Genomic DNA, 13347 nt, shown 5'->3' with positions numbered 1-13347 from the left:
AGGTCATCAAGCCCCTGCAAAGTCCAGGTCTCTAGATTCTTCCCAGATTTCTACAAAGGGAAAATTCCTAGTCTTAGGAATAGTATTCTATTTCCTATAACTCCATTACTATAAGTTATTCAGTTATATTCAGTTATTCGAAACACTGAATTATAATAAAGGGCATTTTCTGTGCATGTGGAATAGACATATCCACTATAATATTTAATCGAGTCTGAAAAACATGAAAGTATGCCTGACAAGAAGGTACATATAAAACATTTCTGAGTATCTTGAACTCCTCTGAACTTTACTTGCTAAAGAGAGAAGCTGCTAGAATATCAGATAATATCCAGTTGTCTTCTTCAGTTTTCTGATTTGTAAAATAATTGAATTGGATAATTCCCTAAAATCTCTGCCACTTCGCATTTTTAACATTTAATATCATGGGGGTCACCACAAACTTGACAACGACATTGAAGATGGCAGCACTGTCCTTTTCACCAGTAGGGGCCCGGCAACCTGCCCGCTTGATGTTTCTGTGTCTTAGGCATTGACTTCTAACCAGTTGGTCATGTCATTGATCTTGAGGTACACCCACTCATCCAGATCTTTTCGGGAGTTAAGATCACATGGTTCGATCATCTGTCTCCAGATAAAAATATTTCGGTTTTTTCCCTACCTAATTAGGAAAAATAAAGGAAGTTGTTGTACCTTATGCATTGGAAACATCACCTGCTCTGGTCCAAATGTCACTCCCAGCTTCCTCCAAGTTTGCCTCTGAAGAAGAGGATTAAGCACATCAGCCTATCTTATCACACTCCTACCTCCCAACCCTAGCCTCCAGGCTTTGCTCCACCTCATTCTCTAGGGACGTGGAGGGTTTTACTTCCTACAAGGTCTGTCTGCTTTTGCAGCTAACACTCACCATGCTTTCCCGGGGTGCATTCTTGGTCGGTTGTAGGTATTGATTACATTTTCTCTCCTTGCTCTTTAGAGGGGTTACTCCCTGCTTGCTCGTGTAAAAAAGGTGTGGTACAAATATTCCGTCTCTCCCTGATGTCACTGATGCCTTTATAAACAGTGCCCTGTTCCCCACATGAGGGGAGAAACATGAAAGGAGCTGGCTGTTTTTATCCAGCATTCCTTTAGCAGATTAGTTGGCATGTTCAGAAGGTGAAGGCAAATTTAATCCAGAGAAATATAAAAGTTCATGACCAGTCCAAGCAAGTAACTGGAAAAGAAAATCCTTTAAAAGGCTAAGGAGAGGTTCAAGGCTATTTCAAACGCATGATCATCTTTTTAAATGTCAAATTCCACCCACTAAACTTCATGCTGTTGTTTTTACCACTCTCATATTTTTTTTAACATTATATTTAATTTTTCTATTTTAAAACAGTGAATTCCCATCCCCGTGCTTTCTCCTGAGGCCAAACGTAACATGTAAATACCACAAAAGACTCAGCGGGTAAAATGCAAACCGATTATGACAACACACACTGACTGTTCTATGTCTTTGCTTTTGAAAGGTTGTGTTCAAAGCTTTGAGTCCCCTTCCTTTAACATAGAAGAAGAGAAAGATTTATCTGTTAAAACAAACAAACAAACAAAAAACACCAACATTTGGTCAGAAAAATCAAGAGGGTCCCAGTTTTATTTCAGTGTGGTTATCTTATACTTAGCAACTTAAGATGTTGCCTCTTTCTTGTAAGCCTATTGATTGTACGGTCTGGGATTCGGAAGGCATGGTTGAAGCATGATAAACAAGTAGAAGCTAGGTATCTCAATAGTCCAAGGTTTTACAATAATATTCTTGAAGCCTCCAGATAATATAACAAAGTAACAAAAACATTGCCTTGGACTCAAAAGACTGGACTGGTTCCAACATTGACTGTCTCACTGTGTGACTGAGGAGGTACTCAAACTTTCTGTGAATCAGTTTTCCCACCTGTAGAATAAGTAAGCAAAACAAGAGCGTTTCTGAGATAACTTTCTGTTCTTCAAATTCTCAGAGCATTCTTCTTTCATTAACTTTAGTCAGAGATGCAAGAATTTTCAGTTCATACTGAATGGAAATGCCCTCCTCGTAAGGTAAGCTTGGCTATATCTAAGCTTCACATGTTGGAGTTTTGTTTTCCTCTGTCCTTATATTAGACTTCACTACGTGACAGTCTGTTAATTCCAGCCTGTCCTTGTGTTTAATAGGAAAAGATTCTGCTGTGGCTTCTTCAGTTCATGCAAGAGCAGGGCATCTCACTGGATGAAGTAGACCAGGAAGGCAACAGCGCCGTTCATGTGGCTTCCCAGCATGGCTACCTCGGGTGCATACAGGTACACAGGCCCTGCTGCTCTGGAGAGAGAAATGAGTGCATCAAGTAATAAAACAAAACATGGGAATTTTGTTCACTGGGAGAATGTCTGGATTAAATCAGCTTTTCCTCTTATAGTGGATCATGAGGAGTCAAATTGTTACATTTGTATTTCCAGAAATGCACACAAACACTGGCATCAGTAGCTGTCTGGGTTTCTCCTGGAGTGTCACAGGATGTTGAAGGGGACACTTCTTGCCCTTGCAGCATTACCTTAAAACCCCAATGCTGAGGACAATGAACTACCCCCATGTTCTCAAGACAGCAGGAAACCACTACCAGACTGACATCGCTGAGTCTGTCGCATGGAGGGTGCGCCCTTCCTGCTGTCATTAGCACACTTCGCCTTCCCGGATGTCTGAAACACAGGACCAAATTTTTAAGAAAGAATGAGAAGAATTCCTCAGAGTAGCAAGCAGGAGGCTTAGGAGAGAGAGTGGTGTGGTTTTCTTCTCCCGTTCTCTGTAGTAGGACTGAGCTTCCCCAAAGCATTCAAAAAGACCCAGAACTGATTACAGGAGGCCCTCGATATTGGTCCCCTCTGCCCGTGGGCAGGCTCAGCAGGGCCTCAGTTGGCCAGCCGCTCCACCCAAGAGCCTCCGGTGGCCTCATCCCTTTAGCCCAACATACCTTGCGAACATTACCATGTCCTTTGTGTGCAGTGATGTAGAGAGGTTGGGGAGCAGAGCCACAGGAGGTGGGGAGGCCCTTCCCCCTGCCCCAGGCCACCTGGAGGTACATCCAGGAGGGCTGCTTAGAGAGCACAGGGTTCCTACAGGAAGAGGGGTTGGCCTCTCGTCCCACAGCTGAATGCAGAGCTGCACAAAGCTGAGCCACACCCAGTGCCGCCATCCTAACAGCACATAGTGGGAGGCCCTGCGAGAGTCCTCAGAAGCTTGGGGCACACGTGAATATGAAAACTGGGTATTTATTGTATACAATAGTTTACATCTGCTAATCCCAAGCTCCCAGTCCTTCCTTCTCCCACCCCCATGTATAGCACAGGGAAATATTCAATATCCTGTGATAAACCATAATGGAAAAGAATATTAAATAAAAAATGTCTCTGTGTATAACTGAGTCACTTTGCTGTACAGCAGAGATTAGTACAGCATTGTAAATCAGCTATACTCCAATTAAAAAAATTTTTTTTTAAACTGGATAGGCTTTTTTACCTAGAAAATGTAAGGCCCTCACTGACAAAACGAAGAGAGAAGAGAGCTGAAGAGAAGGAGGGAGAGTGACAGTGTGAGGAGAGGAAAAGCTTTGAATTGGAAACAGAGTTTAGAATTGACCTGGAATTTAATTTATGAACATAAATCATAATTACCAGAGTCCAACCCGTCACACCATTCTCATCATTGAAAATGACCCAACATCTATGGGTTTGTTCCCACATCTGCCTGAGATGTAGGAAAGGGCGATTGACAACGTATGGCTGAAGGCCATGATTAAAGAAAATACTTTTACCTCACCAGATTTATACAGTTCAAAGTATGTGTATGTAAGAACTCTAAGAAAACAACACTCTTTTTCAGCCTTATTAGGTATTGTTTCTTTTATTCCAAACTCAGCGGGTACTTACTGAGGTCCTACTGTGAGCAAGGTAGACTGTATCTCAGAGAGAAAACTGGGAAGTGAGAACTTGCTCGGGAAGGTAGAGAGGACTCAGGGAATTCAGACGATGTGGAAAAGCAGTAAACGTAAGAGGCAAGAGATTCCTAAAACCGGAAAGCAGAGGTCACAGCAAAAAGCCCTCTGCAGAGTCTCCTCACATGCAACCACTCTGTGGAAAGCCACACTGATAGGAAATATTTCAAGTGTCTGGGAAGTTTCCCCACTGTTGTTGGCAAAGCGTGCATCTTCTAATTTAAGACAGCAAGTTGTAAAAGGAGTGATGAGAAAAGAGAGAAATTCAAATTTTTACCAGGATCTGCAGAAAGATGAAAGGAGTAGCATTACTTTTTGTGGAGGAAAAATAATTAAATGAAGACTGAAAACTTCATTTTTCCATGTGACAAAACACTATATATTTAATAGTATTGAAGTAGACTGTTTTTATCAGCCAGTAAATGACTGCAACCCAAAGAAAACCAGCTGATATCACTAATTCTGTTTGAGATCTTACTTATTTTCCTTCTTAATATGTGAGGAGAGGCAGTCTGTCTTTTCAGAGTGTTCGTCTCTCCACTTAACACAAATGATATTTTTGGCGCTAGACACCATGGATGTGGAAACTTGAATAATCTTGGAAGCGGGTCTATCCACTGGGTGTGAGAATAAAAAAAAAATAGGTACAAAGAGATTGAAAGTAGAAAAGGGGGTGAGCGAGGACCTTTATGAAGTGAAGAGGGGAACTGAGTATGGAAAACATTGGAAAGATAACTGCAGAGGCCAGAGTCAAGGGGAGTGATGATAGTGTGTTTATGCGGAGTCTCTGAGAGCTCAGGGTGAGGTGATCTCTGGGACACCCTGTGACGTGGGTGGCAGTGGCCTTCTGGCACCTTTTGTGGTGAGTGATCCTAAACCGAGAGGAAAATGAAGCCCCTTAATGACTTCTGAGTCTAAGTAGTCTAGGAATTTAAAAATCACAAGTATTTCTTGTGGAAAAAACATTTTCTATTACTAAAATAAATCCAGAGGTCTACAGACTGATCTTGATAGCGTCAAAAAATACGGCAGACTCTGACAGTTGATTAATATTGATGTAACAGCTTTTTGTGGGGTCTGTTGTCATCCCAGCATAAAAACAAGAGAGTTTTGATTTTTTTTTAATTAACAATGTCAGGGAATTCCCCGGCGGTCCAATGGTTAGGACTCCGGGCTTTCATTGCCAAGGGCAAGGATTCAGCCCCCGGTCAGGGAACTAAGATCCCACAAGCCGAGGTGCAGACAAAAAAAAAAAAAAAAAAAAAATTAACGATGTCAACCATGCTCCGTCAAACCTCTCTCCCCTCTACTAATGGTATCCTGGCCAGATTCCTTAACTTTTTGCTTTTGTTTGACTATTAACAAATTTACTTCAAACCAGTTTAAAAATCTCAGTCTTATTTCTGGTTCAAAGCATTCTCCTCCCCAACCCAGATCAGACTCAGGGTGAAAGGGACTTGGTATGGGACGGAGGCATGACTGGTTTTTTACACACCACCTTAGCTCCTATTCCCCTCTCTCTTCTGGGCTCCGGTGTTGGAGACAAAGGGGAGGTATGGAGAGAAAAAGTCAGCTGTCTCTTTGCTTTACTGCCAGAGGTCATGGCATCTCCCTGAAAGTTGTCTTGCTTCTTTAGCTCACTATGGTTGGCCACTGATGCCCTCTGGGGAAGCCTTAAGAGGCTGAATCTCTGGTGGGCACGGTGGGTGGGGACTTCAGAGGGTCCTCTAGAGCCTTCCCACTGATACCTGAGACAGGAGATCTGGCCCCGACCTCACGCCCTCCTCCGCCATACAGTCCCCTCCACCTGTGTTGCACCCCACCGCCTCCTGTTGCTAAAGAGCCCTCTCCTTTTTTTTCTTTTAAATTTTTTAATTTATTTTATTTACTTATTCTTTTGGTTGCATTGGGTCTTCGTTCCTGTGCACGGGCTTTCTCTAGTTGCATCGAGCGGGGGCTACTCTTCATTGTGGTGTGCAGGCTTCTCATTGTGGTGGCTTCTTTTGTTGCAGAGCATGGGCTCCAGGTGTGTGGGGTTCAGTAGTTGGGGCACGTGGACTCAGTAGTTGTGGCTTGCGAGTTCTAGAGCACAGACTCCGTAGTTGTGGTGCACGGCCTTAGTTGCTCTGCAGCATGTGGGATCTTCCCGGACCAGGCAATCGAACCCATGCCCCCTGCATTGGCAGGCGGATTCTTAACCACTGCGCCACCAGGGAAGTCACCCAAGAACCCTCTCCTTTTTAATTGGGTGATAACAAGCTCACAGCAAGCTCCCTTCTACAACGTCTGCTCAATATATGGGACATACCCTTGCCATGGCTCGTGGTGGGAATGTGGGCCCTGCCATGACAATTCTCTCCTGTTCTTTTTATTCCTGATTGGGTAGGTTCAGCAACAGATCATGTGCGCTGCCCAAGTAAATAGGAAAAAGTAAACAAAATTCCTTCTTTTTCTTATGGGCATCCCCAACTTCAAGGGCCCACCCACTGAAAGGGACAAAGCCTCTCACCACAGACACTGCCCTGCACACCTCATAAAGGAAAGGACTCTAAGGAAGAAGGAGCCTCCACCCCTTCCCAGTCTCCTTCCGAGGCTGTTGTGAGATTGATAGTAGTGGGATTGGTTGGCTGCATCGTTGTAGGCTCCAAAAAGAGGCATCTGATACTGACCACTGAAAGCTCACCAGAGGCTGTCCTTTGTGTGTGATGGTACTCCTCAACCCAACCGTGTCCCGCTATGGGCTCTGGTGACTGGTTTTGGAACAACAGGAAAAGTTCCATTCAACCTTCTGTTACAGTCATTAAAAAATACGGATGTTTACGGATAGACCTAGAGAATATCATACTAAGTAAGTCGGACAGAGAGAGACAAATACTATATGGTATCACTCGTATGTGGAATGTGAAAAGTAATACAAATGAATCTATATACAAAACAGAAACAGACTCACAGACATAGCAAACAAATTTATGGTTACCAAAGGGGAGAGGGAGGCAGGGGGAGGAATAAATTAGGAGCATGGGGTTAACAGATACTAACTACTACGCATCAAATAGATAAACAACAAAGACCTGCTGTATAGCATGGGGAACTATATTCAGTATCTTGTCATAACCTATGATGAAAACGATCTGAAAAAAAATGTATATAACTGAATCACTTTGCTGCACACCTGAAACTAGCAATATTGTAAATCAGCTGTACTTCAATTGAAAAAAATAATAAATAAATAATGTTTAGAGGGAGGTTCTGATACGATCACATGTCTCTGCATTCTCTGACAGACCCTGGTTGAATATGGAGCAAATGTCACCATGCAGAACCACGCGGGGGAAAAGCCCTCCCAGAGCGCTGAGCGCCACGGACACACCCTGTGCTCCCGGTACCTGGTGGTGGTGGAGACCTGCATGTCGCTGGCCTCCCAGGTGGTGAAGCTAACCAAGCAGCTGAAGGAGTGAGTTACCTGTTCGTTCCATGAGAACCAAGTCTGGCTGCTCATCGTTGTGCTTAGGTTTTAGCCAGGTCTTTGGAAGGCTCCCTCCTGCTGGTCTTACAGGAATTCCCTAGTATCCTCCTCATCTTCTTTTCTTCCTCCGTCCCAAGTCCTCATGGCCAGCATTCATGCCATTTCTGCAGAGGCAAAATGATATTTAAACAAAAAAAATGCAGAGCTAGCTTCCTAAGCAGAGAACTTAAGCCACAGTGGACAAGGGGAAGGAGCCTCTCTCTGTGCTCACATCTCAGGGTCAGATGACGTGGCAGGCGCGGAAAGCACACGTGGGCATCATCCCAAACTTCTGTCCTTAACAGTCTAGCAAATCGTCAAAAGCAAGAGAGAGAGAGAAGGGCTAGAGATGGGCCAGTTTCTCAGTTTTCTCAAAAAGAAAAAATGTATATTTGGGAAATTACAGACAGGTCACCTGGTAAATATCACTGGCAAATTTATTATAAAAATTAAGCAGACGATTCATGAATCCTCAGAATTTAAAATCCTCAGAATGTAAACTTAGCGTGATGTTACTTAAAACACTCTTTGTCTAGCTAAAATCAGTTCTTTTTTGATGAGATGATTCAGCTGCACTAGGTATGCACACACTGCATACCTAGATGCCAGGGAAGCATTTCTGGAAGGCTGCCATGATATGCTTGAAGAAAGGAGGACCAGAGGAGGGGCCATCCAAGGGGTCTCCTGCAGGTTGGAGGATTAAGGAGCTGATGCTCATCTGAGGGGACCAAGGTCAGCCCTTGGAAAACACATCAGCCAAATGACAGCTGCCATACTAGGAAGGGAATCACTGAACATCAAAAATACTACTCAAAGTAATGGTGACAGATTAGGATGACAAACCCTTAAAAATTAAATTTTAAGGAAAAAAATGAAGTTTTACTTTAAAATTATAAAAAGTATTTCTTTTTCTTCTTTCCTTGTGAAAAAAGACCTGTGGTTGGTAGGAGCCCTTAACTGATTAAAAGTGTAATTCATGCAACAATATGACAAGTCCTGAGATCCTCTGGTTCCTCGCTCAGCTCGGGGAATTGTTTTCTCTCTCTGCTTCTATTCTCTTGCCTTAGAGGTAAGAGTCTCTGTACTCCTCTGCTTCTCCCCCTGCCAGCACCTAGAATACTCTCTTTAATGAATTTAGGCTTTTACTAGGAAAAAAAATAAAATTTAAACTTTTTAGCCTTCAGAAAAAAACTAAGTTAAACAAAGCTAGCAAACTCTTTCCATGTTGGGTAAAAACAATGAAATAACTTGGTATTTTTTCAATAAAGAGAAAACAATGTATGGTAACACTAGATTTACTCTGGACATAGAAGCGTATTATCAGAATGTGCATTAAAGTTAAGAAAACAGGTCAAAAGCCATAGGTTACAGAAAGTGAAATCTGTTTAGAAAACACATTAATTATTACAGAACTTGGAAAAAGGAAAACTGATTCTGATTTTAGAGGAGTAAGCAGTATTTACCGAACTCTGCAGTATTAGTGTGGTACCCGCCCCCCACCCCCCGCCGCAAACTGTCCCCCAAAGATGTCTATCACATCCTAATCCCTGGAAGGTATGAATATGTTACCTTACATGACAAAAAGGGAATTAAGGTTGCAGATGGAGTTAAGGTCACCCTGGATTATTGGGGTTGTTCCAGTCTCATCACATGAGTAACAGTAAAGAGAAGGCAGAAAAGGAGATCAGAGAGACTCAAAGTGTGAGAAGGACTCAATCTGCTCTTGCAGACTTTGATGAGGGAGGAAGGGGCTGTGAGCCAAGAAGTGCAGTAACCTCTAGGAGCTGGCAATGACCCTCAACTGACAGACAGCAAGAAAACAGAGACCTCAGTCCTACAACTGCAAGGAACCGATTCTGCACCTGATTTGAATAAGCAGGACATAGACTTTCATCCTAGAGCCTCCAGAAAGGAAGGCAGACTGTGGATACCTCGATTTTAATCTGGAGAGACCCATTCTGGTCCTCTGACCTACAGAACTGTAAGATACACATGTGTTGTTTTAAATCACTAAGCATGTAATAATTTGTTAACAGAAGTAGAAAACTAGTACACTTAGCATCAAAACTGGTAGCAGCTCTCGTGAGCAGGGATGAGGAACTAAACAAATGAGTTACAAGTGTTCTTAAAAGGACTGCCGAGTCTTAGATACTGGCTTGAGGAAGCCCAGTCTTCTCCTTGCCAGATGTCACTGCATGTACTCAACAGCTGTCGGCTGCCTAAATTTAATTCTGTGAGAACAGATTTGGATAATAACCTTCCATCAGCCCCAGATACTCTCCTTTTCTCAGAAGTGGTCAGTCTTAGTCCTAACATTTCATCCCTAAGACCTAAGAAGTCTGTGATCTCATTTTTCTCACTCGTTCTGTGACTCACATACTGAAAACTTAATTGTCTAAGGGAGGAGCTGGCAATCTTTTCCCTAAAGAGTCAGATAGTAAATATTTTAGGCTTGTGCACCACATGCTCTGTGTCATAATTACTCAACTCTGCTTTTGCAGCGTGAAATCAGCACTCGATAATATGTAAATGAATGTGTATGCCTGTTTCAATAAAACTTTATTTACAAAAACAGGTGATGGGCTGGATTTGGCCCATAGTCTATGGTTTGCTGACCCTAGTCTCAAGAATGAATAGAAAATAAAAATACGTAAGAGCACTCTACTTTTCCCACTTTGAAATTTGGAACTGCATGTCAAGTTTTTTAGAAAAACATTTAGTGAGGGGTTAAAACAGATGAAGAAAGATTAAAAGGAGGTTAAACTCCTTTTATAGGGTTCTTAGGTGTCAGAGTGAATTATGACACAGTCAAGAAAACTATTTGGAGGCAGTTAGATGGACTGATGACAGAAATCACAAGTATGAATGGAGAAAGAAAGGACTCTATTCTCTAGATTCTAAAAAAGCCCTCAGAAAGGACTGATCAACTTTTAAGTATAATACATGAGCATGTGAAATATGAATATATAAAAATATGTGAGCATATGTCTAGTATACTAGTCTGCTAGGGCTGCTGTAACAAAGTACCACAAACTGCCTGGCTTAAACAACAGAATTTATTTTCTCACAGTTCTGGAGGCTAGAAGTCTGAAATCAAGGTGTTGACAGGGTTGGTTCCTTCTGAGGGCTGTGAGGGAGAATCTGTTCTGTGCCTCCCTCCTAGTTTTTGGTGGTGTGCTGCCAATCTTTGGCATTCTTTGGCTTGTAAATGAATCGCCCTAATCTTTGCCTTCATGTTCACATGATGCTCTCGCTGTGTGTGTCTGTCTCTGTGTCCAAATTTTCCCTTTTCTAAAGGACACTTCATACTGTATACTTTCTACATATATACACATATATTAGGGAAACTTTTTCTATGTCATAGATATTCAAATATATTATCATTCTTAATAGCTGCCTTCACAGAAATAATTATAAATTATTTACTCAGTCTTATTGATGATCATTTAGGTTATAGTTGTTTTACTCATGTGAATAATGAATATCTTTTTGAGTACTTTTGATTGCATCCTCAGGAGAATTTCTGAATTATAAGGAGGAAGATTATGCACATTTGTAAGATTTTTAGATTTATTGCAACTTATCAAAAATCATCATGAAAAAAAATGTGTACCTGTTAATTTATGATAGTAGCAGTGTGTCAGAGAGCTTATATATTTTGGTTTGTTTTTCCCAGACAGACAATGCAACGTGTCACACTGCAGAACCAGCTCCAACAACTTCTGGAAGCCCAGAAATCAGAGGGCAAATCTCTCCTTTCTTCGCCCAGGTAATACCAGGAATGTTGGTGGTTAGAATTCTTAACTGTCTTTAATGTGTGAGCCTTCTTTTGGACTTTCTTTTAATATCTTTTAAGAAGATAACAGAAAACATTTTATTCTTATAAAGAGGAATAAAAATGAGCTATCACATGGAGAAAGGCACTGGACCTAGTGTCAGAAGACTTGAATTTATCTCTGGCTGTGCCATTTCTTCTTTCTAGGACTATAGACAAGTCACTTACTCTTTCAGAGTCTTTTATTTCTTCATCTATGGAATGGAAATAAAGATATATAGGTTCATAAGGTTGTTGAAGATGGGATCAATTGAGAAAATTTGTGCAAAATTAATATATAAACAATAAAACAGTAGTTTATTGTAGTTTTGTAAAACTATTTATTGTAGTTTTGTAAAACTACAAAAGAATAAATTTTGTAGTCAAAGCAAAAAGTATGAGGCATACTATACTGGTTCTGGTTGCCACCATGGAATGTTTGTAGATTGCTTGAAACACATATTCATTATTCTTATTTCAGTATTAGTGATTTGTAAGTTATTAGTGGCATTTAAGCCATGCAGTGATTTGTGGCTGAGTTATTTTAACCCAGTAGGAAGTCATCTCATATGTCCTTCGTCCTCTTTCAGTTCACCATCCTCCCCAGCTTCCAGAAAGTCCCAGTGGAAATCCCCAGATGCAGATGATGAGCCCATAGGCAAAAGCAAACCAGGAATCCAAGAGGGGATTCAAGTTCTTGGAAGCCTGTCCGTGTCCAGCCGGGCTAGGGCCAAAGCTAAAGACGAAGATTCGGATAAAATCCTACGCCAGTTATTAGGAAAAGATATTTCAGAGAATGTCTGCACCCAGGAAAAGCTGTCCTTGGAATTCCAGGATGCTCAGGCTTCTTCTAGAAATTCAAAAAAGACCCCACTGGAGAAGAGGGAACTCAAGTTAGCCAGGCTGAAGCAGCTGATGCAACGGCCACTGAGTGAGTCTGACACAGACTCCAACAACTCTGAGGACCCCAAGGGCACGCCTGTGAGAAAGGTTGACAGGCCGAGACCACAGCCTGTCGTGGAAAGCGTGGAGAGTATCGACAGCGCAGAAAGCTTACACCTGATGATAAAGAAACACAGCTTGGCATCAGGACGCAGGTTTCCTTTTAGTATCAAGGCCTCCAAATCTCTGGAGGGCCACAGCCCGTCCCCCACCTCAGAAAGCAGCGAGCCAGACTTGGAATCCCAGGGTCCAGGCTCAGGAACCGCGCCCCCAAGCCAGCCCTCTGGAGAACTCCCTCAGCCCAGCCCTGACAGCACAGCTGCCCAGAAAGTGGCCACAAGTCCCAAGAGCGCCCTCAAGTCCCCATCTTCCAAGCGCCAAACGTCGCAGAACTTGAAACTCAGAGTTACCTTTGAGGAGCCTGTGGTGCAGATGGAGCAAACTAGCCTTGAACTAAATGGAGAGAAGGACCGAGATAAGGGCAGAACCCTCCAGCGGACCTCTGCAAGCAGTGAACCAGGGGATCAGCTGAAAAGGCCTTTTGGAACCTTCCGATCCATCATGGAGACGCTAAGTGGCAACCAGAACAATAATAATAACTATCAGGCATCCAACCAGCTGAAGACTTCCACTCTGCCCTTAACCTCACTTGGGAGGAAGACCACAGACGGTAAGGGAAATCCAGGGAGCTCTGCTAGCAAAGGAAAGAATAAGGCGGTGAGTGCTATTTGGAGAATATCCTTTTTATTCCTTTACATTAATTATATTGTTCCGAACACTACAGATTGTTGCCCTTGGCCACCTTGAGGGCATCCCCAGGAGAATTCCAAAGGATTCATGAAAAGCCAAATTCATGTGTTTCTAATGAAATATGTCGTGTTAGAGTACATTTTGAAAATACTCTAAGAGAGAAAGGTTAAACAAATCACAGGAGATTGTATTCTGGTCCCTAAATTTCCCTAAGTAGTTTTGATCCTTGAGAATTAGGAGTCATAGACAGGGAGGCATTTCTACAAGATTAGACTACTAATTGATATGAAATCAGGCCCTTCTTTGGCACTGACTCTGCCGCAGGAAGCCTTAGTTCT

General features: G+C 42.4%; 1 protein-coding gene across 1 annotated transcript in view; it reads left to right on the top strand.

The window, feature by feature from the left end:
• Positions 1–13347, top strand: part of SNCAIP (synuclein alpha interacting protein) — a 149021-nt gene that overhangs the window by 123219 nt on the left and 12455 nt on the right. Inside the window, exons 7-10 of the mRNA XM_032627002.1 lie at positions 2185–2310; positions 7283–7452; positions 11180–11272; positions 11908–12976. Of these exons, the coding sequence (XP_032482893.1) occupies positions 2185–2310; positions 7283–7452; positions 11180–11272; positions 11908–12976 (1458 nt within the window). The remainder of the gene's footprint in view (positions 1–2184; positions 2311–7282; positions 7453–11179; positions 11273–11907; positions 12977–13347) is intronic.

The sequence above is a fragment of the Phocoena sinus genome, chromosome 3, assembly GCF_008692025.1.
Source record: "Phocoena sinus isolate mPhoSin1 chromosome 3, mPhoSin1.pri, whole genome shotgun sequence".
Lineage (NCBI taxonomy): Eukaryota > Metazoa > Chordata > Mammalia > Artiodactyla > Phocoenidae > Phocoena > Phocoena sinus.
Note: the sequence above shows the minus strand (reverse complement) of the source record. Positions and strands in the feature narration are given on the sequence as shown.